A 23,299-nucleotide genomic window follows, 5' to 3' on the forward strand; every position below is an offset into this window, starting at 1 on the left:
CTGCTCTTCCCTCCGTAGCTCCGTGCTGTCACTGCCCCAGTGCCCCCGTGCCGCCCGCTCCTTCAGGCAGCCCCTGTCCCCTTGGTGCTGCGGGTGTGCCACCCACTTGTCGCGTGGTGCCACCGTGGGGTCACCAGGTCAATGGCCCGGGGTTATTGGGCACCGTGCCCCCCCCACCCCCCCGCCGAGTCCTCCGAAGTCACCGCAGTGCAGTGCGGTGTCGTGGGGTGAGCGCCGCGAGCTGAGGTCACAGAGCAGCACTGAGCCACAGCCGAGCAGTAAGGAGGGCACGCGTCGAGAGAGTGAGAGGGGGCGATGTGGAGGGATGACGTCACGCAGCGATCCGTGATGTCACGATGCTTCGGTGACGCCACGGGGCGGGGCTCGCATCACCGCACCCCACGCCCAGATCAGGCGAACGCGGCGGCCACCTATAGCCCGGCCCCCCGACGCCTCATTTGCATAATCCCGCCCCATCAGGGGAGAGCACGGCCAATAGCGAGCGGCTCAGCCCCGAGGGGGACGGGCAGGGGCGGGGCTATGCTAATAACGTACGCCGCGCCGCGCCTCGCCCCGCCCGCCGCGCCGAGGACCCCCGGGCGCCGCCGTCGCCGCCGCCGTTTACTCCGGTCCCGGTCCCGGCCCCGCGCCCGCTCCGTCCGCTCCGCCCCGCGCCGCCATGACGCTCCTCGCTGCCGGCACCCGAGCGGCCGCGCGCCTCCGCGGGCCCAAGGTGAGCGCACCCGGCCCCGCCGTGCCTTAAAGGGGCGACGCCGTGGTTGGGGGGGAGGGGGGGGCTGCGTTCTTAAAGAGGCGACGCGGGGGGGGCCGCCTTAAAGGGGCTGCCGGGGGGTGCGGGGCCGCAGCGGCACCGGCGGTGTCAGCACGTGGTGCGCGGGGACCGGCACGGCGCGGGGAGCGGCGGGGCGGGGCGGGGGGAGCGCCCGGTGCAGGGTAAAACCGGGGGGGGCCGCGCCCGGTGCGCCCCCGCAGCGGCGGCGCTTTGCGGAGCTCCGCTCCCGCGTTGCGTTTCGTAACGGCCGCGGCGGTGCGGGGTGGGACGGTCGTTGTTTCGGCGCCCCGCGCCGTGCAACGTACACGTTCAATAAATTAATTAATGAATCAGCGCCCGCACCGCACCCTCAGCCCGCGCTGACCCCGCGCTAAGCCGGGCGCGGCCTTCATCCTCTTCCCCTTCAGCCCCGTCCCCGCATTCCCGTTGCCGCAGCGGCGAAACGCCGCGCGCGGGTCCCGCACGGTTCGGCGCTGCGATCCACGGGGGGCGATGCGGGGTCCCCACGCCCCCCCCGGAGCCCGCAGCCACCGCCCCGCGCCGTCCCCGCAGCGCCGCTCTCACGCGTGACCTTGAGCGGGCGACGGAGCCGTGACAGCTGCGGGCGGGCGGGCGGGGCCGGGCGGGGGGGTCCCCGCGGGGCCGTTCGGGGTGCAGCACACGGGGCTGCGCGGGGAGCTGCGCGGGGGCTGGGGGGGCGCTGCGTGGCGCTGCCGTGCGGGGGCGGCCCCGCAGATTCCTGGTGCAGGGCCCGAGGGGTTCCACACGGTGCGGTGTCGCGTTGCGGTGGGGGGGGGAGGGGGGGGGAGCTGACCTTGGGCTCCGCTCCGCGCTATTGTTCGCGGCGTCGCTGAAACCTGCGGTGCGAATGGGCGGGGCTGCCAGCCCCCCGGTGCCGGGTTGGGGTCTGGGGTGCGGGGTGGGTGCGGGAATCGGGGCGGCTCTGAGTTCCCCCCGGGCGCAGTGGAAAAAGAGCGTCACGGTCGTTGCGCGCGGGGGGGGGGGTGGCAATGTGCCGGGGGGTCTGGCCAGGACCCAGCGCTGCAGGGCTGTGCGCGGTGCCGGTGTGTGCGGGGGGGGGGGGGGGGCAGAGTCGGGGATCCCTCCGGGCCGGGGATCAGAGCGCGGCGCTCCCCGGGGCCGGAAACCCGCGGAACGCAAAGGCCGGCAGCGGCGGCCCCTCGTGCTTCCGCCGCGGGGTGCGGGGGGGGGGGGGGCGGAACTTGCGCTGGGGCCGAACCGCGCGTGGGTGCAGCGGCTGTGTGGGAGGGAGGGGGGCACCGAGGGACCCTTCCCATTGCAGAGTGGGACCCCCCGCCTCCCATGTATCCCCCCCATGTACCCCCCATCTCTGCTCTCTTGCAGAATGCTCCATGTGTCCTCTTTGCTGCCCGCCACGCTGCCACTGCTGCCACAGTAAGCACCAACCCACAGCTTCACCCCCTGATACCCCCCTAAGTGCCCCCCCAGCACCGCAGGGCTCACGGTTCTCTTTCCTTCCCCCTCCCCCCCCTCAGAACCTGAAGGACGTCCTGGCCTCCATGATCCCCAAGGAGCAGGCGAAGATCAAAAGCTTCCGCCAGCAGCACGGCAGCACGGCCATCGGGCAGATCACGGTGGATATGGTGAGCGGGGCACCGGGGGGGGGGGGGCACAGGTTTGTGCCAGCCCATAACTGAGCCCTGTGCTTCCATCTCCCACAGGTGTACGGCGGGATGCGGGGCATGAAGGGGCTGATCTACGAGACCTCAGTGCTGGACCCCGATGAGGTGGGGCTGCCCCCCACCCCTGCCCCACTCGGGCACCCACAGGGCAGCGGTGCTGACGCCCGCTCCTGCTGGGTTTTCCCTTCCAGGGGATCCGCTTCCGTGGGTTCAGCATCCCCGAGTGCCAGAAGCTGCTGCCCAAAGCGGCGGGGGGTGAGGAGCCGCTGCCTGAGGGGCTCTTCTGGCTGCTGGTGACGGGTGAGGTGCCCACCCCAGAGCAGGTAACGCGCCAGGACCCCCAGGCTGGGAGGAGGGGGTTGGGGGTTGTCAGCCCTCCGCTCAGCGCCCCCTCCCTGCAGGTGAGCTGGGTGTCCCGTGAATGGGCCAAGCGAGCGGCGCTGCCTTCCCACGTGGTGACCATGCTGGACAACTTCCCCACCAACCTGCACCCCATGTCCCAGCTCAGCGCCGCCATCACCGCTCTCAACAGCGAGAGCAAATTTGCGCGCGCTTACGCTGAGGGCATCAACCGTGTGAAGTACTGGGAGGTACGGGGGGGCGGGAGGCGGGGGGCGGGCAGCACCTGGACCCCCCTCACTCCCTCTCACCCCGTCTGTAGTTTGTCTATGAGGACGCCATGGATCTCATTGCCAAACTGCCCTGCGTCGCCGCCAAGATTTACCGCAACCTCTACCGTGAGGGCAGCAGCATCGGCGCCATCGACCCCAACCTGGACTGGTCGCACAACTTCACCAACATGCTGGGTTACACCGACCCGCAGTTCATCGAGCTGATGCGCCTCTACCTCACCATCCACAGGTGTGGGGCTGCTCCGCCCCTGCTCTGCCTCGGGGTGTGGGATGCGCCCGGGCAGCGCGGTGTGGGGCAATGGGAGCGCCGGGACGGGCGTGGGGCTGCGGGGGCCCTGTGTGGGGTGTGGGGACCTGACGCCGCTCCTCGGCCCCGCAGTGACCACGAAGGGGGCAACGTCAGCGCCCACACCAGTCACCTGGTGGGCAGCGCGCTGTCTGACCCCTACCTCGCCTTCGCTGCTGCTATGAACGGGCTGGCCGGGCCCCTGCACGGCCTCGCCAACCAGGTGGGTGTCCGTCCGGCCTGTCTGTCTGTCCATCTGTGTGCCTCCGTCCATCCCCATCCATCTGTCTGTCATTCTGACTGCCATTCTGACCCCGCCGTGCCCGCAGGAGGTGCTGCTGTGGCTCACAGACCTGCAGAAGGAGCTGGGCCAGGACGTGTCGGATGAGAAGCTGCGGGATTTCATCTGGAACACGCTCAATTCGGGCCGGGTGAGCGCTGGGCTGGGGGGGGGCCGGGGGGGGCCGGGGGCAGTTGGGTGCTGACCGCTCTCCCAGGTGGTGCCGGGCTACGGCCACGCCGTGCTGCGGAAGACGGACCCGCGCTACACGTGCCAGAGAGAGTTTGCCCTCAAGCACCTCCCCAAGGACCCCCTGTTCAAGCTGGTGGCTCAGCTCTACAAGATCGTCCCCAACGTGCTGCTGGAGCAGGGCAAGGCCAAGAACCCGTGGCCCAACGTGGACGCACACAGCGGGGTGCTGCTGCAGGTGAGCCCCGCTGCCCCCCGTGCCTTTGCTGGGGGTCCCGGCCGCCCCCCGCGCTGCCCTGACGCCGCTTTCCCCGCAGCACTACGGCATGAAGGAGATGAAATATTACACCGTGCTCTTCGGGGTGTCCCGCGCTCTGGGCGTCCTCTCGCAGCTCATCTGGAGCCGGGCGCTGGGATTCCCCCTGGAACGCCCCAAATCCATGAGCACTGCGGGGCTGATGCAGCTCGTGGGCTACAAATCCGGGTAAAAAGGGACGGGGTCAGGGCTGCGCTCGCTGCTCCCCCCGACGCCTCCGGGCCCGGGACGGACTCGGCACTGAACCCCACTCCGGCTGTGGGGGGGCGGCCCTGGGGGCCCCTCCTGCCCTGCGCCCCCTCCTCCCCATGGCACGGGGCCCGGCCCCCTCCTTTCGTGGCTCCTGCGCCCCCGGCCCGGCAGCACCACGCACACTGAGCCCCAGCTCCCCGCTGCCGGGGGGGGGGGGCCGGATTCGGGCCTCCCTTTGCAACCACTTCCCCCCGCCCTGAGAGGGGTTCGGTCCCAGACTCCAGTCCGCATCCCCCCCCCCCCCGGGGGGGTCCAGCCCTTGGGGCAGCTGGTGAAGAATGAATGTTTCAGCCCCCCCACCTCGAAAGGCCTCGATACACTCCTCCCCAGCCCGCGCCCCCCCGTGTTTGTGTGACCCCCACGTCTGATGCCCCCGGAGCCAGAGCTGGGCCCCCCGCTCCCCGTTGGCCCAGCCCCGGCCCGGCGCAGGCTTTGGGCCGTTCTGTACAAACAACGATAAAATGCAAAATAAATGTTTTTATTAACAAAGCCCAAGCTGCTGCCGCCCCCCCCCCCTGCCACACTCTGGGTGCTGGACCCAGACCTGGGGCTGCCCCTGTAGGCACCCAGCTGGAGCCTGGTGGTCTTGGGTGCAGACCCCCCCCCCTCCAGCTCCCCTTGCCCCCCTCCCTGCCCCACGGCTGCCCAGAGAGGAGCGGGAGGCCGGGCTCACCCTTGGAAATGCTCTTTATTGGCATACGCAGAAGTCCTTCCTTGGACAGCAAGGCCACGATCTCCTCCGTGACGGGGATGGAACGGGGGGGGCTGAGTGGGGGAGCCTAGGGCCGGGGGGTGGCTCAGGGGGCCCCTTGTGGCCCCCCAGCGGGTGTCACGGCCTGCTGGAGCCCGGGTCCTCCAGGCTGAAGGTAGGGAAGCTCAGGGGGAGCGGGGGGCGCCTCGGGCCGGGGCCGTGCTGGTCCCTGGGGTGGCGAGGGGCAACGGGTGGGGGGGGGGGGGGGGCAGGGGCCGGTCGGAGCGAGGCCCCCGTCCCTGCTGTGCGTGAGACTTGTGCAAACTGCGCGGCGGGGCGGGCGCACGGCGGCTGCAGGCGAGGGGCTGGCAGCTCTGCCCCGCCGCCGCCTCGCTCCGCCCCTTCTTCCCTTCCGTTCCTGAAGAGTCGGGGCGGGGGCGGGGGGACCCGGCGGCGAGACCCCCACCAACCGCTTGTGTTCCCCAGCAGGATCCGGCCGGGCTCCCCCGCCAGCGAGCGCCAACCTTCCTCCTCTGCGGGGCAGGCAGAGCTGACCCGGGAGTTCCTCCACCGCGGGCGCAGGAGCTGGAGCCCTCTGGCCTTGCAGAGTTAAGAGGAACGAAGGGTTTAAAAAAAAAAATCTCCCCCCCCCCCCAAAAAAAAAAAAAAGAAAAAAAAACTAAAACAAAAACTTAAAACCAAAATCAGCTACAAAATGAGGGAGTCCGGCGCTGGGCCGCGGCTCCTGCCGTGGTGCGACGGGGCCGGGGGTCTCCCAGCAGCCCCCTGCAGGAGCAGCGCTTGGCGCCCGCGGGGCCGGGAGGGAATTCCAGGCAACGGCAGCAAAGACGCACTCAAATAAATATTTAAGAGGGGGGCGGGGCTGAGCCTGGCACAGTCCGCAGCCGCAGCGCCGCCCTCACGTCTGGTGCACCTCGTGGAACATGAGCTCCCGCGGGATGCGGGTCTCGGGCCCGAAGCTCTTGGCCGCCTGGCGCTCGAAGGCCGCCACCATCTGCTTGACGACCTCGTCGAAGAACACGGTGGCCAACTGGGAGTGCAGCAGGGAACGGAACTCGAAGGAGATCTGAGGAGGAGAGCGCCGTGAGCCGGGGGGGCGCTGGGCCGCGTCCCGCCGGGCATCGGGGCTCACCGAAAAATCCACGGTGCAGGTGCGGGGGTAACCGGGGATGCCGGGGCTGAAACGCCAGTTTGTCTCCAGGTGGTTGAAGAGCCGCCCGTCCGAGCAGACGGCCTGCGGGGGAGCGGGAGATCAGGGCCGGGCGGCGGCGGGGCTGGGGCCGCGAGGGGCCACGCTCACCTTGACGAGGTGCGGGCGGATGAGGGTGACGATGGAGGTGTAGCGCTCCAGGACGGGCGGGAATCCCACCTCCAGCTGCGCCTTGATGTGCCCCGTCCGCTTGGAGACCACCACCGACTTCTTGCACCAGGGCACGAAGGTTTTGTAGTCGTCCACGTTGGAGACCACGTCGTACATCTCCTGCATGGAGTACCTGCGCGCGGAGCGGGCGCTCAGAGGGGAACGGGGGCCCCGGCGTCGGCTGCGGGACCCCAACCTACCCGATGATGCGCCGCTCCGAGTACTCCTTGCGTTTGTTGGTTAAGGAGCCCGCGAGGTTGAGGAAGGAGCGGGAGGGCGCGCGCTGCAGCTCCCACTCAGCGCTGACCACCGGGCGGCCGAAGCCAAGGCTGCACGGTGCTGCAAATCTGCACAGGAGAGAGGTGTGGGCAGAGGAAGCGGCGCGGGGCCGCCCCACGGCTCTGCTGGGGATCCCTTCCTCAGCCCCCGGCTGGGAGTAACCGCGGGGTGCGCTGGGGAGCTGCCCCATCCATCCCGCCCCGGGGCTGCGGGCAGCAGGGAGAGGCCAGGAAAGTCCGAGTGCAGCCGGTGCCAGCGCTGCTGTTGCATAAGAGGAGGAAGGCAGAGGGAAACCTGACCTCGGGGACACCTAATCCAGAGCGGCAGAGCGGCAGAGCGAGGACAACTGCCCGCGGCCCCTCCCCAGCTCCGCAGGGCCGGGGCAGCTCAGAGCCCAGCTGAGCCCCGACGTTCACCCTCCTCCACCTCCCACCTCGCTCAGGGCCGTGCAGGCAGTGCCGCCCCGCCGGAAGGGAAGCGGCGACGCTGCGCAGCCCTGGCGGTGCCGGGTCCCACACGCAGCCCTGCAGCGGCGGGGTCCCATCAGCGCCCGCAGCCTCGCATCACCCAGATCCGACCCGCCTCACATCCCAGGCGACAGCGCAGCCGCGGGGGCTGCAGCCCGGCGGAGCCGTTTGTCACCGCCGTCCCCGCGGCAGCGCCGGCCGGACGCGCTCCATCTCCGTGGGAATTTTAACGGCTTTCCTCCGGGACCGGCGGCCGCGGGAGGAAAGGTCCCATTTCGGTACCCGCCAACGAAGCCCCGGGGCGGCGACGGGCGGAGCTCCAGGACCGGCCGTGCCCCCGTCCCGGCGCGGAGCCGCTGGCTGCCGGCCACGTCCCGGGCGCAGAGGTCAGCCGGGACCGCCGGCGTCCCCGCACCGCTCCCGTTGTCCCGGGCGCGGCGACGGCCGCCGCCCCGCATCGCCCCCCGCCTCGTCCCTGCCGCCCCGCAGCGCGCGCCGTTCGCTCCCCGCGGAGCCGCGCCCCGCACCGGTGACCTCTGGGCCCTCGCCGAGGCCTTCCCGTCCCCGTCCCCGCCCCCGTCCGTCCCCGCGGTCTCCGCCCGGTCCCGCCGCTCACCTCCCAGGAGGCGCTGCCACCGCCCGCAGCCGCTGCCGCGCCCCGAACTGCAGGGCCCCGCGGAGCCGCCGGGCCGCCATGACCGGGGCCGGGACGCGGCTCCGCTGCCCTCAGCCCGGCGTCGCCGTGACCTTTCACCCGCGTGACGTCACCGCGTCACCATAGAGCCCGCGCGCGTCACGGCCCGGGGGGCGGGGCCGGGTGGCGCCCGCGCGCGAGGCACGCCAGGAGCAGTAGGCCGCGCCGCGCGAGGCACGCCGGGACTTGTAGTTCCGCCCGGGTTCGCTCCTTTCCTCCCGTCCCCTCGGGCCGGGGCTCCGCCGCTGAGCGCTCAGGGCTCGTTTTTCTCGCTTCCCCGGTTCGGTCTCGTCGCACCGAATCAAAAGCCGCCCTCTGTGCAGCAGCCGGGGAAACGCGCGGAGCCGGGCTGTGCATCCCCGCACCGGGAGGCGCCTCCCACGTGGCGGTGTGAAGGCGTCGCTTCGCTCGGCGCCGTGCGGAGCCGTAGGGTTCGTGGCGCCCGCCGCCCCCGGCCGGTTCTACCGCGGAGCTCCCGGCTCGTCGCGGAGCCTCCGTAACGCGGCGCAACGCTCGGCCTCAGCCTCGGCCTCTCACTGGCCCGGAGGCGGCGGGAGTTCCGTGATGGCAGCCCCGGCCCCCGGCGGGAAACCCAACTGGAGGCCAATGGGGCGCGGGACGGATGATGGGGAGCCGGCGGAGCCGCCCGGCCCGGGAGGGGGAAGCGAAGGAAGCGCCCCGAGCTCCGCGTCCGCGCCCGGCCGCGGCCGCTCCAGACCCCCACGTGCCGGGCGCCCCTCGGCGCCCCTTTCCCGGGCCGGGCCGCCCCGTCCCCGCCGACGCCTTCCCGCGCCCCGGCCCGATGGGGGCGACGACCCCCGCGGCCCGGCCCCGGCCCCGCCCCGCCGCCCGTGCTGGCGGTGGTAACGGCCGGCGGCGGCGCTGCGGCCCGGCGGTGTCGGCCGCTCCCCGGCGGTGGGCGGGCCCTGGCGCTCCCCGCCCCGCAGCCGCCCGAGCGGAGCCGCCGCGGCCGGAGCCCGATGCCGGGAGCTGAGCGCTGAGGGCCGCCCCGAGATGGGGATTCTCAGCATCACGGACCAGGTACGGCCGCCGCGTCCGCCCCGCCGATCCCGCAGCGCGCCCGGCGCCGCCGCCGCGCCAGTCCGGGGATGCGCGGCCTACCGCGCTCCGCACCGGGCCGGGCCGCCGCCCCAGGCCGCGGGGCCTCCCGCCGGACCGCAACCCGCTGCCGGGCCCGGCCCGAACCCCCGCTCCCCCCCCGCGGCGCCGCAGCGCCGGGATCCGCGCTCGGCGAGGCGGTGGGGGCCGCCGGGCCGCAGCGCGGTCGGGGTTCGGCCCGGGGGAGGCCGCGGGCCCGCAGCTGTGGGACGGCCGGGGATCCCGCAGCGCCGCCCGCACGTGGCCCTTTGCCGCTTCCACTCCCGCCCGGCTCCCCCGCGGGCTCCGCCCGGGCCCGGCTCGGTCCGATCCTCGCGGAGCGTCGCGGCCGCGGGAGGGGAAAGGCTGGAGGTGGGAAGCGGGCGCGCGGCTGCGGCGGCACGAGAACTTTTTTTATTTTTCCGGTCACCGGAGCGTTCCGCTGCCCCGCGGGGGGCGGTGGGTGTGACGGCGGCGCGGTGCCTCTGCCGCGCCTGCCCGTTTTTATCGCATTTCTGTGTTTTTAACGTCGAACCGAGGGATGCCGTGTGCCGCATTCCGACGGGATGAGTCACGCGTTGCCTCCGAGCCGGGATGCGCTGCCCGGCTTTGACGGCTCTCAGGTGGATGCTGCGGGAGCCGGCGGTGCTGGGCGCAGAGCGCTGGGCTGCGTGGCTGCTGCCCCACCAAACGCGGGGGATGCGATGCCGCTTTTAGGGATGGGAGAGCAGTGAAAAATCCGAGATCTCCCACTGAGCGGAGCCTGGGCACCCTGCGGTTCACCGTCCTGCACTCAGCACCGCTGCCTGGGCTCCATAGCAGGGAGCTTTTCTAAGCCACCCTCTGAGCGTTCCCTGTCCAAAACCCATCAGTGCTGTCATCCGGAATCCAGGAGGAAAACTCTGTAACCCCAGTGCAGTGTTAGAAAGCAGCACGCCTTTCTTCCTCGCCATGCAGACCAGGCGCCATGACAAACAAGCAGCCTCTCAGAGTTCAGGTTCCACATCTGAACAGCCAAGGCTGTCTGTGCACTGTATGGGCACACGTGTTCGCTCCTTTCCAAGGACTCTCGTGTCCCTTTGGGCACCGTCAGTGCTGTGAAGGGTGGTCGAGTGCCCACCTCCTCCTTCCCCATTTTCCGGAGGCCCTTCAGTGGCTTTTTCCTTTCCCAAGCAATTCCCACTGCTTGCTAGGCCGCAGCTTTTAGAGCAGTGTGTGTGGCACCGAGGAAGGTGTCCTTGCAGCTGGTGATAAAAGAGTTCTATTATGACTCCTGGGCTTCTTGTGAGGCAAAGCCATCGAGGCAAAAGATAAAAGTATTCTACGGTGCCCCCGGTGCAGAATGATTGAGGAAGGCAAGACTTTCACCCACGGAAGCTGAAACGGGGAGTTGTAGAGCTATGGTTGCTGGGTTCCCTTTGCTGAAGTAATAGGTTGGTTTTAAACGAATGCATCGATCCCCGTTGCCAAACGATACCAGGCCATGAGAACCGCCTCCGCTGGCTTTGAGGTCGGTCCCTGGTGCGGGTCGAGCTGCTCAGCACCCCGTCCTGCTCCTCGCACAGACCGCGCTCGGCTTTCAGGGCTCCGTCTCCCTCCTTCACCTCCCTCCCATCCCTCTCTCTGCAGCCTCCTCTGGTCCAAGCCATCTTCAACCGCGATGTAGAGGAAGTGCGGTCGCTGCTGAATCAGAAGGAGAATATCAACGTACTGGTGAGTGCTGCCCAGCCTGCGGCTCAGGCCCTCACCCGGCTCCCGCCGCGCTTCCCAGCAGCACTGGGGGGACATGGGCTGCTGGGGGGCTTGGGGTGGGCTCTGCAGGGAGCTCAGAGCTGGGGGCTCCAGTCGGTTCAGGATTTTGCCGCTGGTAGCTGTGTTTCGTCCCGTGGCCTCCATCGTGTAAAATGGGGTGTGTGGAAGGACGGGGCTCCCATCCTGGAGAGCTCTTCCTGAAGCCTCCTGTGGCGCAGAGCGTGGCTGGGAGGCGGTGGGCTGTGAGGGGGGGGCTCCCATGGGGGCTCAGCTCTGCCACGCCGCCGCTTCACCTTTTACTTCTTTGGGATGCTGACCCAGAACGGCTTGACGAGAGCCCAACCGTAAGGTTATTCCCAGTGGAGGGAGGAAGATTGGAGCTGGTCAGCAAAGCAGAGTGAGCCTGGTGGGTGCCGGAAGGCGCTGCTCCTCTCTGGGACGTCCCCCCTTGGTGCACACCCCATTTCCTCCATTGGACCAGCGCCGGCTCAGCAGTCGCCGCGCTCCCAGCCCGAGCGCTGAGCCACGAGCGCAGCAGTGTTCGGCTTCAGCGCCTTGCTGGGCTGCGGTGCTGGGCTCTGCGCCGCCCCTGTAGCGCTGCCTGCTGCCCGTGGCAGAGCCTGGTGGCACGGTGTGCTGTGAAGGGCTGAGGGCTTCTCCCTGTGCCTGCCTGGGTCAGGGACCGGGCAGCGCCTCGTCCTCGCTGTCAGTGTTGGGATTGTTTTGCAGGGCTCTCGTGCAGCTGCCGAGGGAATAAAACCGCGATTGTTGATGCGTAATTTCCTTCTGGTGTGCAGGTTTAGAGATGTTGTTGCTTGTTTGCTGACCTGCCAGCTGGGTTTCGCTTTCACATCCTCCTGCCTGGCCGTGCCAGCTCAGCGTGCTGCAAAATATGAGACTGCCACCATTTCCCAGTGCTTAGCTCTCTGAAAAACAATTACTTTTCCCCCCCAGCACAAAATGTGGGACTGGAAGCGAGCTGTGCTCTTCCAGCTTTCCCCTTGCTTGCTTCCCAGCTTTGGTACGTGGCACTTCCCCAGGAGCGCCGAGCTGAGTGCCTGGAGGCAGAGGCAGCGCAGGGCCCAGCCCTGAGCAAACAGAAGTGAAAGGTGTTTTTTCTTCAGCTAATCCAACCAGGGCTTGGAGAGGGGCTTCGAGAGCCTCGCTGGCCTCCAGCAGGCTGCAGGAACTGCCTGCGGTTCCCGTGGGGGGAGGCGGCTCGTTTGGAGCAGCTTCCCACTGCGTGCCCTGAGCCACCTGCTGTGCTGCGCTGGGCAGGAGGGGCTGTGCTGAGCGCTCCCCTGCTCTCAGAGCTGATGGCAGCTCCTTCCATCCCTGCTCAGGACCAAGAAAGACGAACACCTCTGCATGCTGCTGCCTACATAGGAGATGTTGCAATCCTCGAGCTCCTCATACTGTCAGGTAAGGGCCGGGGCTCGGGCGTTTTGCTCGGCACTGGGCTGCCTTGAGGGAGTCGTTCTGATCCCTTCTGCGCTGGGAGGTGCAGAGCAGGAGGGGTTGGTCACCCTCCAGACTCCCCTGTGCTCGTAATTAAGCCAGTGGGATTGCAGCAGGGAAAGATTAGGAAACGTTGCTGTAATCCTAAGAGGTTTGTTCAGATGGCGAAGCAGCGTGGAGCTGAACTAACAGAGGAGGGCACCCAGCCAGGAGGGAGCTGCGTTCCGGGGCTCTGCTGCGGCTGTTTGGCTCGGAGGGGAGCTGGCAGAGCCTTAAGGGATGTGGCTTTTCCTGGTCTCTGTCCTCGCCTGAAGCTCAGCACAGCCCCCTTTTGCAGCAGGGCTGCTGCTCGTGCCTGCAGGAGCCCCGCGTGGCAGCAGCTGGTCACCTCTGTTCCTGAGCCTCTGCTCTCGCTCTTCCTCAGGTGCTAATGTCAATGCAAAGGACACTGTTTGGCTCACCCCGCTGCACCGCGCTGCGGCTTCTCGCAACGAGGTACGTGCTGCTGGGAGGAGGAGCGCTGCCCTCTTCTGTCCTGCCTGCCTTTGGCTCGGATGGTTCTGTTGGAGTGGGGAGAGGATGGCCTCGTAACGCAGATGCTTCAAATGAGAGCTGGGGAAGACCCTGTCTGCCCCCTGCCTCCTTCAGGAGCCAGCGCGTGTTTTCCCCACGCTGCCCTCCTGCCTTTTCCCCCTTCCCAAGGGCTTTGGTTAATCCAGCTTTATGTTCCTTTGACGGATAATGGGGCTCCCTCTCTCTTTTTGGAGCCGATTCCAGGAGATCTTGTTGGAAAGGTTTCCTGACATTTGGCTTTCGTGGGCTAAGCTTCATCCCGCTTAACTCTGTCCCGTTTTGAGTTACTTGAGAGCAAGGAACGTTGCTGCCGTGTTGGTTGGAGGCAGGGTTCAGCAGCTCTGAATCTGACACGCAGGGCAAGTTACCACACATCAGCTGGCCTTGTGGATTGTCTGATTGGCAGCAGGCAGGAGATGAAATGCGTGAGCGCAAAGCTCTGCCAGGGGCGTTTGCTGCGGGCTGGGAGCGTGTGGAAAGTCGCTGCATGTCCAGGAGGCAGGAGGTGCTGCGAGTGTGGGGCTGCAGCGCACGGCCGCTCAGCAAAAAGGGAATCGCTGTAGAGTGCAGCTCAATGGGTTCCACTCGTTGTCCTGGTGCTCTGCACCTCCTTGGTCTCAAACCAGCCCTCACTCCGTTACGTCCCGCGGCTCAGATGCGTTTCTCCCATGCCAGTACCCCCATGCGGCTGCAGTTCACAGCTGTGCTCGGGTGGGATGAGCCTGTGGCTCCAGCAGGCTGAGTTGGAGCTCTCCTCTCCTCTGCTCCTGCCAGAAAGCACTTCACCTCCTCCTGAAGCACTCGGCAGACGTCAATGCCCGCGACAAGTATTGGCAAACGCCTCTGCACGTCGCCGCTGCCAACCGGGCCACCAAGTGTGTGGAGGCCATCATCCCCCTGCTCAGCACTGTCAATGTCGCCGACCGCACGGGCCGCACTGCGCTGCACCACGCCGTGCACAGCGGCCACCTCGAGGTGGGTGCACAGGGGCGCAGGCTCCTCGCCGCGTCCCCTCCCGCGTCTGGGCTGCTCCTGCGGCGCCGGGGGGGTGGGACGGCAGCCAGGCCCCTCACGCTGCTCTTCTCCACCCAGATGGTGAACCTGCTGTTAAACAAAGGGGCCAGCCTGAGTACCTGCGACAAGAAGGATCGCCAGCCCATCCACTGGGCGGCTTTTCTGGGTAGGTCCCCCAGAAGGCGTCGCCCCGTGGGTTCGCCTCGCAGCGCGCTCTGTGCCCCTGGGCTCTCACCTCTCCTTCCCGCAGGGCATTTGGAAGTTCTGAAGCTGCTGGTGGCCCGGGGAGCCGACGTGACGTGCAAGGACAAGAAGGGCTACACCCTGCTGCACACGGCGGCGGCCAGCGGGCAGATCGAGGTTGTGCGTCACCTGCTGCGGCTGGGCGTGGAGGTGAGGCCGCAGCCGGGCTCTGGGAGCTGGGCAGCCTGGCAGCGTGGGCTGCTTTGTGGCTGCCCCTTTTTTCCCCCTTTTTTTTCCTTCTCAATCCCCAAATCCTCTGGGTTTGCTGCTCCCGCAGATCGACGAACCAAATTCCTTCGGTAACACTGCACTTCACATCGCCTGTTACATGGGCCAAGATGCCGTGGCCAACGAACTGGTTAATTACGGCGCCAACGTCAATCAGCCTAACGAGAAGGGCTTCACCCCTCTGCACTTTGCTGCTGTCTCCACCAACGGGGCCCTGTGCCTGGAGCTCCTCGTCAACAACGGGGCTGACGTCAACTTTCAGGTCTGGTGCCGAGGGGCTGAGCCCTGGGTGGGGATGCGGGGGTCTGCTGCCCCGGGGGGAGCTTGGGGTGGTGACGGGAGCCTGACGCGACCTCGCTTCTGCTCTCTGCAGAGTAAGGAAGGGAAGAGCCCCCTGCACATGGCTGCCATCCACGGGCGGTTCACGCGTTCGCAGATCCTCATTCAGAATGGTGAGTGGCTGCTGCCCCATCCTGCTGCTGTGCTGCTCAGTGCCTCCCCCAGAGACCTGGGGGCTGAACGCATCCCTTCCTGGGGGACAAGGGGAGATGTAATGCCCCGGGCTGGCAGGTGGGCTCCCAGCACAGACAGCAACTTACAGCTGTCCTGCATGATGTAGAATGGACTCGAGTTGTCAGCCGTGTCCTGAGATGGGACACAACCACCAGAGCAGCCTGGCCCGTGTTCTTTGCTCCCAGTGCAGCCTGAGCCTCTTTCAGAGCAAGGCTGCTTCCTGGGATTAGAGTGCAGAGATCCGCTGGTAGCGCTCGGCTTTCCCTTTCCAGGCAGTGAGATTGACTGTGCTGACAAATACGGCAATACCCCCCTCCACGTTGCTGCTAGATATGGCCACGAGCTGCTAATTAGTACTTTGATGACGAATGGTGCTGACACTGCAAGGTAAGGAAGATCTCTCCCTTCCCTGCCTCCTTGGGCTGGAGGATGCGAGGAGGGCCCTCGCTGAGCCGGTCCCCTCTCCTGCAGGCGTGGGATCCACGACATGTTCCCTCTGCACTTAGCTGTTCTCTTTGGATTTTCAGACTGTTGTCGTAAGCTACTTTCCTCAGGTGAGTGGCCGGGCTGCCCCTGCCTGCGGGGGATCCTCAGGCTGAGCGCTGCGCTGCCCTGACTCCCTGCACTCTGCCCCGCAGGTCAGTTGTACAGCATCGTCTCCTCGCTGAGCAATGAGCACGTGCTGTCTGCAGGCTTTGATATCAACACACCTGACAACCTTGGGAGGACTTGCCTCCACGCTGCTGCTTCTGGAGGGTGAGCTGAGCGCTGCCTGCCGCCGGGTGCCGAGCCCGGCCCTGTGCAGGCGGTCGGGATGTGCGCTGAGGGCCAGGAGCGGACGGGGCGCCGCTGGGCCGTGTGGGGGTGTTGGTTCTGATCCATCCTGGCCTCTGCGCCCTTGGCCTTTATTTGACGTGGAGCTGCAGTTCTCGCTTGGCTGAGGTTGGGAAGGGTTCGCAGTGTGGTGCCAGAAGAGCAGCAGGGCTCAGCTGGCCGTGTGAGCGCCTCGTGCCGTTTCGCCGCGCGGTGCAGGGCGGCGCTGGCAGTGCAGGAGGCACGGGGGCGATGCTGCTGCAGGGCTTCGCACGAGCAGATCCAGCCGTGGCTGCAGCTGACGGCCTGCGCTGAGCTCCGCACAGCCAGGCTGTGTGGGTAGGAGTGCAGCTGCCTTGTCTGCAACTAGGAGGAGTCAGCGTTGCTGCTGCGCTGCCTTCTCGTCTGTGTCTGACTCGTCTCCCCAACTCCTGTAGGAACGTTGAATGTCTTAATTTGCTGTTGAGCAGCGGTGCTGACTTGAGGAGGAGAGATAAATTCGGAAGGTAAGCGTGCTGTGGGCGATGCAAAGGTGGTTCCTCTGCAGCAGCTGGGTTTGGGCTGGGCTTCTCCCAGGTCTGCGTGTGGTGTTTACAGCCTCCCAGCAGTAGTGTGGGGCTGAGCTGGGGTTTAGGAGGTGATGCCAGCTGAATCTGGGCAGGCTGATGGCTTGGGCTTGGTGTCAGAAGACAAAACACTGCCTCCAGGGAGGCTTTTGGATGTAGTGCCCTGCATACGCTGCTGCTTTAGCCCCACATCTCCCTGAGGAGTCTGGCTCTGGCTCTTTAAACGGAGCAGCTGCCCAAAAGTGAGGTGCAGCTCGGCAGCTGGGGTGGGCATCTCCCTGGGTCCTGCCGATGCCCCCCGGTTTCCCTGTGACAGTCGGTGCTCCTCAGCCCTTTCTCCTTTCCCCTCCCCAGGACTCCACTGCACTACGCAGCTGCCAACGGCAGCTATCAGTGTACGGTGACGCTGGTCACTGCAGGAGCCAGTATTAACGAGGCTGACTGTAAAGGCTGCACCCCCTTACACTATGCTGCTGCTTCGGACACGTACAGGAGGTGAGCGTGTGCCCTGAGCGGGGGGATGCTCTGCTGTGCCCCGGCCGCCTCCCCAAGCCGTGCCTTGTGAGGAGGAGGGAGGGGGGTGGTCAGCAAACTCATGGGAGCTTCTGACCCTTCAGAGCAGAGACTCATTCAGGAAACAGCCATGACACTGATGAGGAGCCACTGAAGGAGTCCAGGATGAAGGAGGCATTCTTGTGAGTCCGTGCAGCCCCATCTGTTGTTCACCCCTTCCCAGGGCAATACTTCACTCCTGCTTGCGCTGAGCTGAGCTGCAATGAGGAAACACCTGCTGGTTTGGTTCTTGAGCAAACCTTGGCCATCTCCTCAGCCCTGATCCCCAGGGCGTCTGCATGTGCTCTGTGTCCAGCAGGGTTTCATACAGCATCTGCTGTCAGATCGAGCACGAGGTCCCTTCCTGGGCATGCTTCTCTACTCTCACTGTTTTCCTGATCTCCCTTTCTCTCTCTTGCTGCAGTTGTTTAGAGTTCTTGCTGGATAATGGTGCTGACCCATCCCTCCGGGACAAGCAGGGATACACAGCTGTCCACTATGCAGCTGCGTATGGCAACAGGCAGAACCTTGAACTGGTGAGTAAAGCAAAGCCTTGTGTGCTGCAGGGGGTGGGGGAGGCCCCCACGAGGACCTCTGGAGCCTTGCAGCATCCAGTTGTGTGCATTGGAAGCGCTGCAGTGCTGTTTGTTCAGGAGGAAGGGAAGTGGGTTTGATTAAATTCCACGGGGATTCTCGGCGAGCCGTTGTGCTGATGGTAGCACAGAGGAAGAACTTGGGCCTTGGTGAGGTTAAGGAAGGTTCTCTCCTGTAGTTCAGATCATTCCAGGGCAGATGAGTTGGCTCTGTTTTTGCCTTGCAGCCTGCTGGTAGATAGGGTGTGGGTTGAAGCCTCCACGATGGCGTGTTTTCGGGGGCACTTACTGGTTTGTGTTTTGGCTGTCGCAGCTCCTGGAAATGTCTTTTAACTGCCTGGAGGATGTGGAAAGCACCATTCCAGTCAGCCCTTTGCACTTAGCTGTGAGTACGGCTGGCCCAGCCCCAGGGTGGCAGAGGGCACTTGGCTCTGAGCTGGGCTTCGCTGTGCCCTAGAGAGCTGCAGCAGCTCCATTTTGGCCAAAGAGCTGCGTGGGGCAAAGCGGGAGGGGGGGCAGCAGCCTGGGGCTCGAGATGCCTTTGTTTTGCACTTGGGGCTCCTTGCTCGTTCTGTTTCACGGCCGCCTCAGCTGCGTGTGGGCAGGGTGGGGTGGGAGCGCAGCAGGGGGCAGCAGAACCGTCCCAGGGTTGGATCTGCAGGCCGCAGCCCCTCTGGACGCTGCGGTGACGTCGCCTGCTCTGTCCTCAGGCCTATAATGGTCACTGTGAAGCCCTGAAGACACTTGCAGAAACCCTCGTGAACCTGGACGTGCGGGACCACAAGGGGCGCACAGCCCTGTACCTCGCCACGGAGAGAGGCTCCACCGAGTGCGTGGAGGTGCTCACCAGCCACGGCGCCTCCGCCCTGGTGAAGGAGAGGAAGAGGAAGTGGACCCCTCTCCACGCTGCAGGTAATGAGGCTGGGGGCTGCGAGGGAGCCGGGGGTCTCCTTTAGCCATTCCCCAGCTGCTCATCGGGGAAGGGGAAACGGCTGGGGCTTAGGGCCGGGCTGCGCCTGTGCAGAAGCTGGGGGCCCGGTTGCCCGGCAGCAGCTGGGAGAGGACACCAGCGGCTTCTGCACACACGTGTTTCCAGCTCAGCCTGTGCGTGTGCTGTCGGCCCTGTAGCCTAGCAACCCTGTAATGAGCTTGCTCAGCCACGTGTGCCCGGCTGCTGAGCACGAGTCTGCACCTTTGGCTGTGGAGGCAGCTGGAAGGAGGGACTCGTCGGTGCGGGTTTGTAACGCCTTTCCTCTGCTGTCTGCAGCTGCCAACGGGAACACTGATTCCCTGCACCTCCTGATAGACAGCGGGGAGCGGGCAGACATCACCGATGTCATGGACATCCACGGCCAGTGAGTTCGCCTGCGCCTTTCTCTGGGGCTGCGTCTCAGGGTGGTGGTCAGGCCTGGGGGCAGCGCCTGAGCGCAGCGCGGTGCCGAGCCCCCTCCTCCCCACAGAACCCCACTGATGCTGGCGATCATGAACGGCCACGTCGACTGCGTCCACCTCCTCCTGGAGAAGGGATCCACAGCTGACGCAGCCGACAAGAGAGGAAGGACCGCCCTGCATCGGGGGGTGAGTGCATCTCTGGGGCGCCTGCAGCTTCTGCTCTGATGCCTCCTGCGTGGGGCTGCTTGGAGGACAAGCGAGGGGCTCCTGTTGCCGCAGGAGTCCTCGGTGAAGTAGCCCGATTCCTCTGACCTCGTCCTCTCTTCTGGCACAGGCTGTAACGGGCTGCGAGGACTGCCTGGCTGCTCTGCTGGACCACGATGCCTTCGTTCTGTGTCGGGATTTCAAAGGCCGGACCCCGATCCACTTTGCATCGGCGTGTGGGCACTTAGAAATCCTGAGGACCTTGCTGCAGGCAGCCCTCTCTACTGACCCCCTGGACTCTGTGGTGGACTACAGCGGTTACTCGCCAATGCACTGGGCTTCGTACAGCGGTGAGAGCCGGGGCTGGGCGCCATCCCACCTCTGCTCTGGCTGGGTGCTGACGGCCTTATGTCTCTCTCCCCTCACAGGGCATGAAGATTGTCTTGAATTGTTACTTGAACACAATCCGTTTGCATACTTAGAAGGAAACCCCTTTACTCCATTGCACTGTGCAGTGTAAGTGGTGTCGGGGCTGCCCTGGCTTCTCACCAGGTGACGTGGGAGAGGGGTGCAGGGCCAGAGCAGGCTGGAGCCTGCAGATGGAGCTCCAAAGCTGTCCTGCTTGTCAAGGGCTCCTCTCCGGGTGGCAGTAACAGCTCAGGGTTACACAGCCCTTTTGTCCCAGCTCCCCTCCGGCAGAGAGGTGGCTGCCAGACTGTGGGAGGGCCTCTAGGAGCTGCAGGGCATCTGTCTGTTGGCTGTGTGCAGCGCAGCCAGGGCTGGCATGCAGGAGGTCCACGTGCCAGCTTGGTGGGGCTGCCGAGGTGAGAGGGTCAGCCCCTGAAAAGCTGACAGCAGAGGGATGAGCAAAGCAGTTCTGTGACATGGTGTTGTGCTTCCTTGGCTGCCGTCAAAAAAGAGAAAGGATGTTTTACTCTGAGCAACTCCAGACCAGCTGCCGATGGCTCTCGAGCCTCAGGAGCCCGCTCCTCATTCCAATTGCAGCCATGCTAATGCTGCTGAGTCTTGTTCTAACTTTCCTTCTTGTCCCCACTGCAGAATTAACAACCAGGACAGCACTGCTGAAATGCTGGTGGAAGCATTAGGTGCCAAGATTGTTAATAGCAGAGATGCCAAAGGAAGGTGAGCGCAGGCGTTGCTCTCTGTGGTGCTGCTGAGTGGTGGCTGTGACTCCTGCAGCTCTTCCTTCTTGCTGGTTCCCACCAGGAGAGTGGCAGCAGCACTACCTGACCTGTCTTAGAAGCCTGTTGGGGTGGCTGTGGGAGGGAATGGCTGCACCCAGTGCAGAAAAGCAATTCTGCTGCTTCTGCGTCTCCCCTGTCCTGAAATCGAGGAATCGTGGAATGGTTTGGGTTGGAAGAGGGGCCATTAAGATGGTCGAGTTCCATCTCTGATGTCCCCAGGCGTGTCTCCAGGCCCAGGCAGTCTTGCTGCAGTGCTTTCTGTGCCCTTCTCTTTACCTGAGCTCTCCTTTTCGCAGGACACCCCTTCACGCTGCTGCCTTTGCAGACAACATCCATGGTTTACAGCTGCTTCTGCGCCACCAAGCCGAGGTGGACACGACTGACAAGCTGGGGAGGACTCCCCTCATGATGGCCTCAGAGAACGGGCACACCGCAGCCGTTGGTACGTGAGCAGCAGCCGCCCCTTCCCCAGGCACGGCCGATCGGCAGGGGGCTGCCACCACGCTGTGTCCTGTGGCAGCCTGGGACTCCCTGGGGGAGCGGAGGCGTTCGCTGCTCGGGGTCTGCGGTGCTTTCAGCTTTTCCTGGGGCTGTCGGCCACACCGACGCAGCTGTTTTCCCCAGCATGGGCTGCGAGGCCCCTCTGCCTCCTCTGGGTCCTTTGGAGCCAGGCTGTGCCTCTGCTGCCCCTCAGCGTGTGGCTGCTGCTCCCGCTGCCGTGGTCTGAGCTTCGTTTTCTTGTGACAGCTGTCCCTCCTCGTTTCAGAGTTCCTGCTGTACCAAGCAAAAGCAAATATAACTGTGCTGGATGTCAACAAGAACACAGCTCTTCACCTGGCCTGCAGCAAGGTAGGGAGCCGGAGCCCAGAGGCACTGCAGGGAAGGGAGTGTAGGAAACATCGGCTCTCTTTGCAGACCCTTCTGGAATGGTGAGCCGTTCCAGAAGGATGTGTTTGGGGGGTGAATCTGAATCCCAGGGAATTGCTTTGAGCTTTGGCAGCACCCAGCTCCCGTTTTGCTGCCTGTGTGCTACAAGCAGTTCATTCTCCTTTACAGGGTCATGAAAAGTGTGCCTTGTTGATCCTGGGGGAAACCCAAGACCTTGGCCTTATCAATGCAAGTAACAGTGCTCTGCAGATGTGAGTATTTGGACAGCTGGCACTGGGAGGTGGGGGGTGGAAATCAGGGCTTTCCGGGGGGGTGGTGAGGCCTGGGTGAGAGGAGAGAGAGAAAAGAGGATGGCGGAAGGAGGTGCACGCGTTTGGTGCTCGCCGTGAGCATCAGCCCCGATGCCTGCGCTGATTCCAATGCGTGCAATGCTGGGGGAGGGCGACCCTGCCTCCCCAGGGCCTGGTGGCTGCATTGCCTGCCCCTGAGTGCTGCCTTCCCTCCCCAGGCCGCTCCACATCGCTGCACGGAACGGGCTGGCCGCCGTTGTCCAGGCCCTGCTCAGCAGAGGTGCCACCGTGCTGGCTGTGGATGAAGAAGGTGCGTGTTGCTCAGGGCCGCGCGGGGCTCCGGGGCGGCGCGGGGAGGCGGTGGGCTGGGATTTCCCACCCCTTCTGTGTCTGAGCTGCGTGCGCTCGGTCAGCGTGACGATGCCGACCCCCTGCCGCCCCTGCGGAGGCATTCCCTGTCCCGGGGGCTTTCAGACATGTGTCTCTTAACCTCATGCATCTTCTGGGCTTTTTATCTCGTGTGTCTCCTGGGCGCGCTTGCCCAGGTGCCAGCCTGGGCCGCTGATAAGCCCTTGGCTTGCTTGCAAGTTGGCAGAAGCTGGCTGCTGCCACCAGAAGCTGTTTATCCCAGCAGTTTTTGCTCTGCTGGAACACCTTCAGGTTGTGAACAATACCGGTAGTGCTGCCCCGCTGCCAGGGCTCTGAGGCTTTGTAGCTCACCTCCCGCTGATCCCGGCACGCCTCAAAGCAGTTTCAGAAAGGGCAGGGACCGCTGGTGCCCAGGTGCAGGGTCCTTTGAGACGGGACGGGATGAAAGCTGCCCCTTGCCGGGCGCAGGGTGACGCGGAGCCGGAAAGCGAGGGACTTTCCCTGCCCCTTCCTCCCTTTGGCCGTGCCGGGGGTCCTGGCAGCAGCCCCTTCACCTCCGGCTCTGTCCCAGGTCACACCCCAGCCTTGGCGTGCGCCCCCAACAAGGACGTTGCCGACTGCCTGGCACTTATCCTCTCCACCATGAAGCCTTTCCCACCTAAAGACGCCATCAGCTCTTTCAGCTTCAACCTCCTCAAGAACTGCGGCATCGCAGCCAAAACCGCGGCCTGCGGGGCGCTGCCCAACGGCAGCTCCTGCCCCTACGGCAAGGACCGGCACGGCGCCATCGGCTTGGACGGCTGTTACTCGGAGTAGCTTAAACTATGGGTGACCTAATATCTTATTATATTTATTTAGAAATTCTATAAATATAGGGCACTTTAAAGGAGAACAAGACTGGGCGGGCCTTCTAGCGCGGCCGTGCACACCAAGAGTTCAACGCTTCTTGCTGAGTGGCGGCGCAGTGCTGCTGGAGCAGGGCTGCCCTGAGCCCCCGCCGCGCTGCTGCGGCCCTTGGCAGCCCTCGTGTGGCACCCAGCAGCTCCTGGGCTGCGCGGCCGCAGAACCCAAACGAGAAAAGCTCAATTAGAAACAAACCAAGCGGCTGATGGGGACCGCGGGGCTGCTGGTGGGAAGAGAATTTGGCTCCCGCTTTTGGGGCGGATCGAATCGGTTCCGCTGGGACGGGGAAGCCTGAACTCTTGGTGTGCTTTGGGGTCGGGTGCCGTGCAGCCGCTGGGGTGGGCGCTCGCTCCCGGCCAGGTGCCGCCGTAACGCTCCTCTCTGAGTCGCTTTTCTCTCGTGCTCATCCTCCGATTCCTATACAGACACTTGAATCGAGATCTACTGTACCTGGGACACTAAAACACCCTTTTGGCAGCTGTCACTTTTATGCAAAAGCGGGCGCCGCGGTCTGCGGGCGCTGCTGGAACCTCGCTCCCCACGCCAGGCACTTTAGGGATTCTGTTGGTTTTCCGTTTCTGGTTTGTTTTTGGTTTTGTTTTTTCCTCTTGACAAGATGTCGGATCCTAAGAGGGTTTTCGTTCTCCTTGTCGCGTGGCTGCTGCCGTGCCAGAGTCAGTGTTGCTTTTTTTTAGATAAAAGGTTATTTATAAGGAAACAA

General features: G+C 65.2%; 3 protein-coding genes across 5 annotated transcripts; 2 read left to right on the top strand and 1 right to left on the bottom strand.

The window, feature by feature from the left end:
- The first annotated feature begins 595 nt into the window (after positions 1–595).
- CS (citrate synthase) lies at positions 596–5,794 on the top strand. Of its 2 annotated transcripts, XM_052665205.1 has the most exons (12): positions 596–733; positions 2,159–2,209; positions 2,311–2,418; positions 2,497–2,562; positions 2,649–2,780; positions 2,859–3,047; positions 3,119–3,318; positions 3,469–3,598; positions 3,705–3,806; positions 3,873–4,082; positions 4,162–4,328; positions 5,593–5,794. In XM_052665205.1, exons 1-12 carry the CDS (start codon positions 680–682, stop codon positions 5,714–5,716), a joined length of 1,533 nt encoding a protein of 510 aa, XP_052521165.1. In that variant the 5' UTR covers positions 596–679; the 3' UTR covers positions 5,717–5,794. The 2 variants fall into 2 exon arrangements, with proteins under 2 accessions (XP_052521165.1, XP_052521167.1); XM_052665207.1 differs by lacking the exon at positions 5,593–5,794 and having other exon boundaries at positions 4,162–4,901.
- COQ10A (coenzyme Q10A) lies at positions 5,082–7,986 on the bottom strand. Its single transcript, XM_052665208.1, has 5 exons — positions 7,847–7,986; positions 6,685–6,831; positions 6,425–6,617; positions 6,257–6,358; positions 5,082–6,190 (listed from the first exon to the last, which is right to left on the bottom strand). The coding sequence occupies exons 1-5, from the start codon at positions 7,924–7,926 to the stop codon at positions 6,023–6,025; spliced, it is 690 nt and encodes a 229-aa protein (XP_052521168.1). The 5' UTR covers positions 7,927–7,986; the 3' UTR covers positions 5,082–6,022.
- An 861-nt stretch (positions 7,987–8,847) lies between these two features.
- Positions 8,848–22,667, top strand: ANKRD52 (ankyrin repeat domain 52). Of its 2 annotated transcripts, XM_052665201.1 has the most exons (29): positions 8,848–8,965; positions 10,652–10,735; positions 12,118–12,196; positions 12,657–12,727; positions 13,164–13,364; positions 13,580–13,780; positions 13,898–13,985; positions 14,070–14,212; positions 14,340–14,552; positions 14,664–14,742; positions 15,076–15,190; positions 15,275–15,357; positions 15,442–15,559; positions 16,054–16,122; positions 16,537–16,677; positions 16,800–16,877; positions 17,159–17,270; positions 17,641–17,712; positions 18,038–18,239; positions 18,595–18,682; positions 18,788–18,905; positions 19,054–19,273; positions 19,352–19,439; positions 19,983–20,066; positions 20,425–20,570; positions 20,895–20,977; positions 21,185–21,267; positions 21,525–21,616; positions 22,247–22,667. In XM_052665201.1, exons 1-29 carry the CDS (start codon positions 8,939–8,941, stop codon positions 22,489–22,491), a joined length of 3,423 nt encoding a protein of 1,140 aa, XP_052521161.1. In that variant the 5' UTR covers positions 8,848–8,938; the 3' UTR covers positions 22,492–22,667. The 2 variants fall into 2 exon arrangements, with proteins under 2 accessions (XP_052521161.1, XP_052521162.1); XM_052665202.1 differs by lacking the exon at positions 13,164–13,364.
- Positions 22,668–23,299: the final 632 nt, after the last annotated feature.

This window comes from Tympanuchus pallidicinctus, unplaced genomic scaffold, assembly GCF_026119805.1.
Source record: "Tympanuchus pallidicinctus isolate F22 unplaced genomic scaffold, pur_lepc_1.0 scaffold63, whole genome shotgun sequence".
Lineage (NCBI taxonomy): Eukaryota > Metazoa > Chordata > Aves > Galliformes > Phasianidae > Tympanuchus > Tympanuchus pallidicinctus.

What these genes read in the sequence shown, in the direction of transcription:
- CS (XM_052665205.1), top strand. Translation starts at nt 680, where the DNA reads ATGACGCTCCTCGCTGCCGGCACCCGAGCGGCCGCGCGCCTCCGCGGG. An exon ending in GGCAGATCACGGTGGATATG is followed by an intron (nt 2,419 to 2,496) that starts GTGAGCGGGGCA and finishes CATCTCCCACAG; the next exon opens with GTGTACGGCGGGATGCGGGG. An exon ending in ACAGCGGGGTGCTGCTGCAG is followed by an intron (nt 4,083 to 4,161) that starts GTGAGCCCCGCT and finishes CTTTCCCCGCAG; the next exon opens with CACTACGGCATGAAGGAGAT.
- ANKRD52 (XM_052665201.1), top strand. Translation starts at nt 8,939, where the DNA reads ATGGGGATTCTCAGCATCACGGACCAG. An exon ending in CGAGCTCCTCATACTGTCAG is followed by an intron (nt 12,197 to 12,656) that starts GTAAGGGCCGGG and finishes GCTCTTCCTCAG; the next exon opens with GTGCTAATGTCAATGCAAAG. An exon ending in GGGCTGACGTCAACTTTCAG is followed by an intron (nt 14,553 to 14,663) that starts GTCTGGTGCCGA and finishes TGCTCTCTGCAG; the next exon opens with AGTAAGGAAGGGAAGAGCCC.
- COQ10A (XM_052665208.1), bottom strand. Translation starts at nt 7,926, where the DNA reads ATGGCGGCCCGGCGGCTCCGCGGGGCCCTGCAGTTCGGGGCGCGGCAG. An exon ending in TCCGCCCGCACCTCGTCAAG is followed by an intron (nt 6,359 to 6,424) that starts GTGAGCGTGGCC and finishes GCTCCCCCGCAG; the next exon opens with GCCGTCTGCTCGGACGGGCG. An exon ending in CCTGCACCGTGGATTTTTCG is followed by an intron (nt 6,191 to 6,256) that starts GTGAGCCCCGAT and finishes TCTCCTCCTCAG; the next exon opens with ATCTCCTTCGAGTTCCGTTC.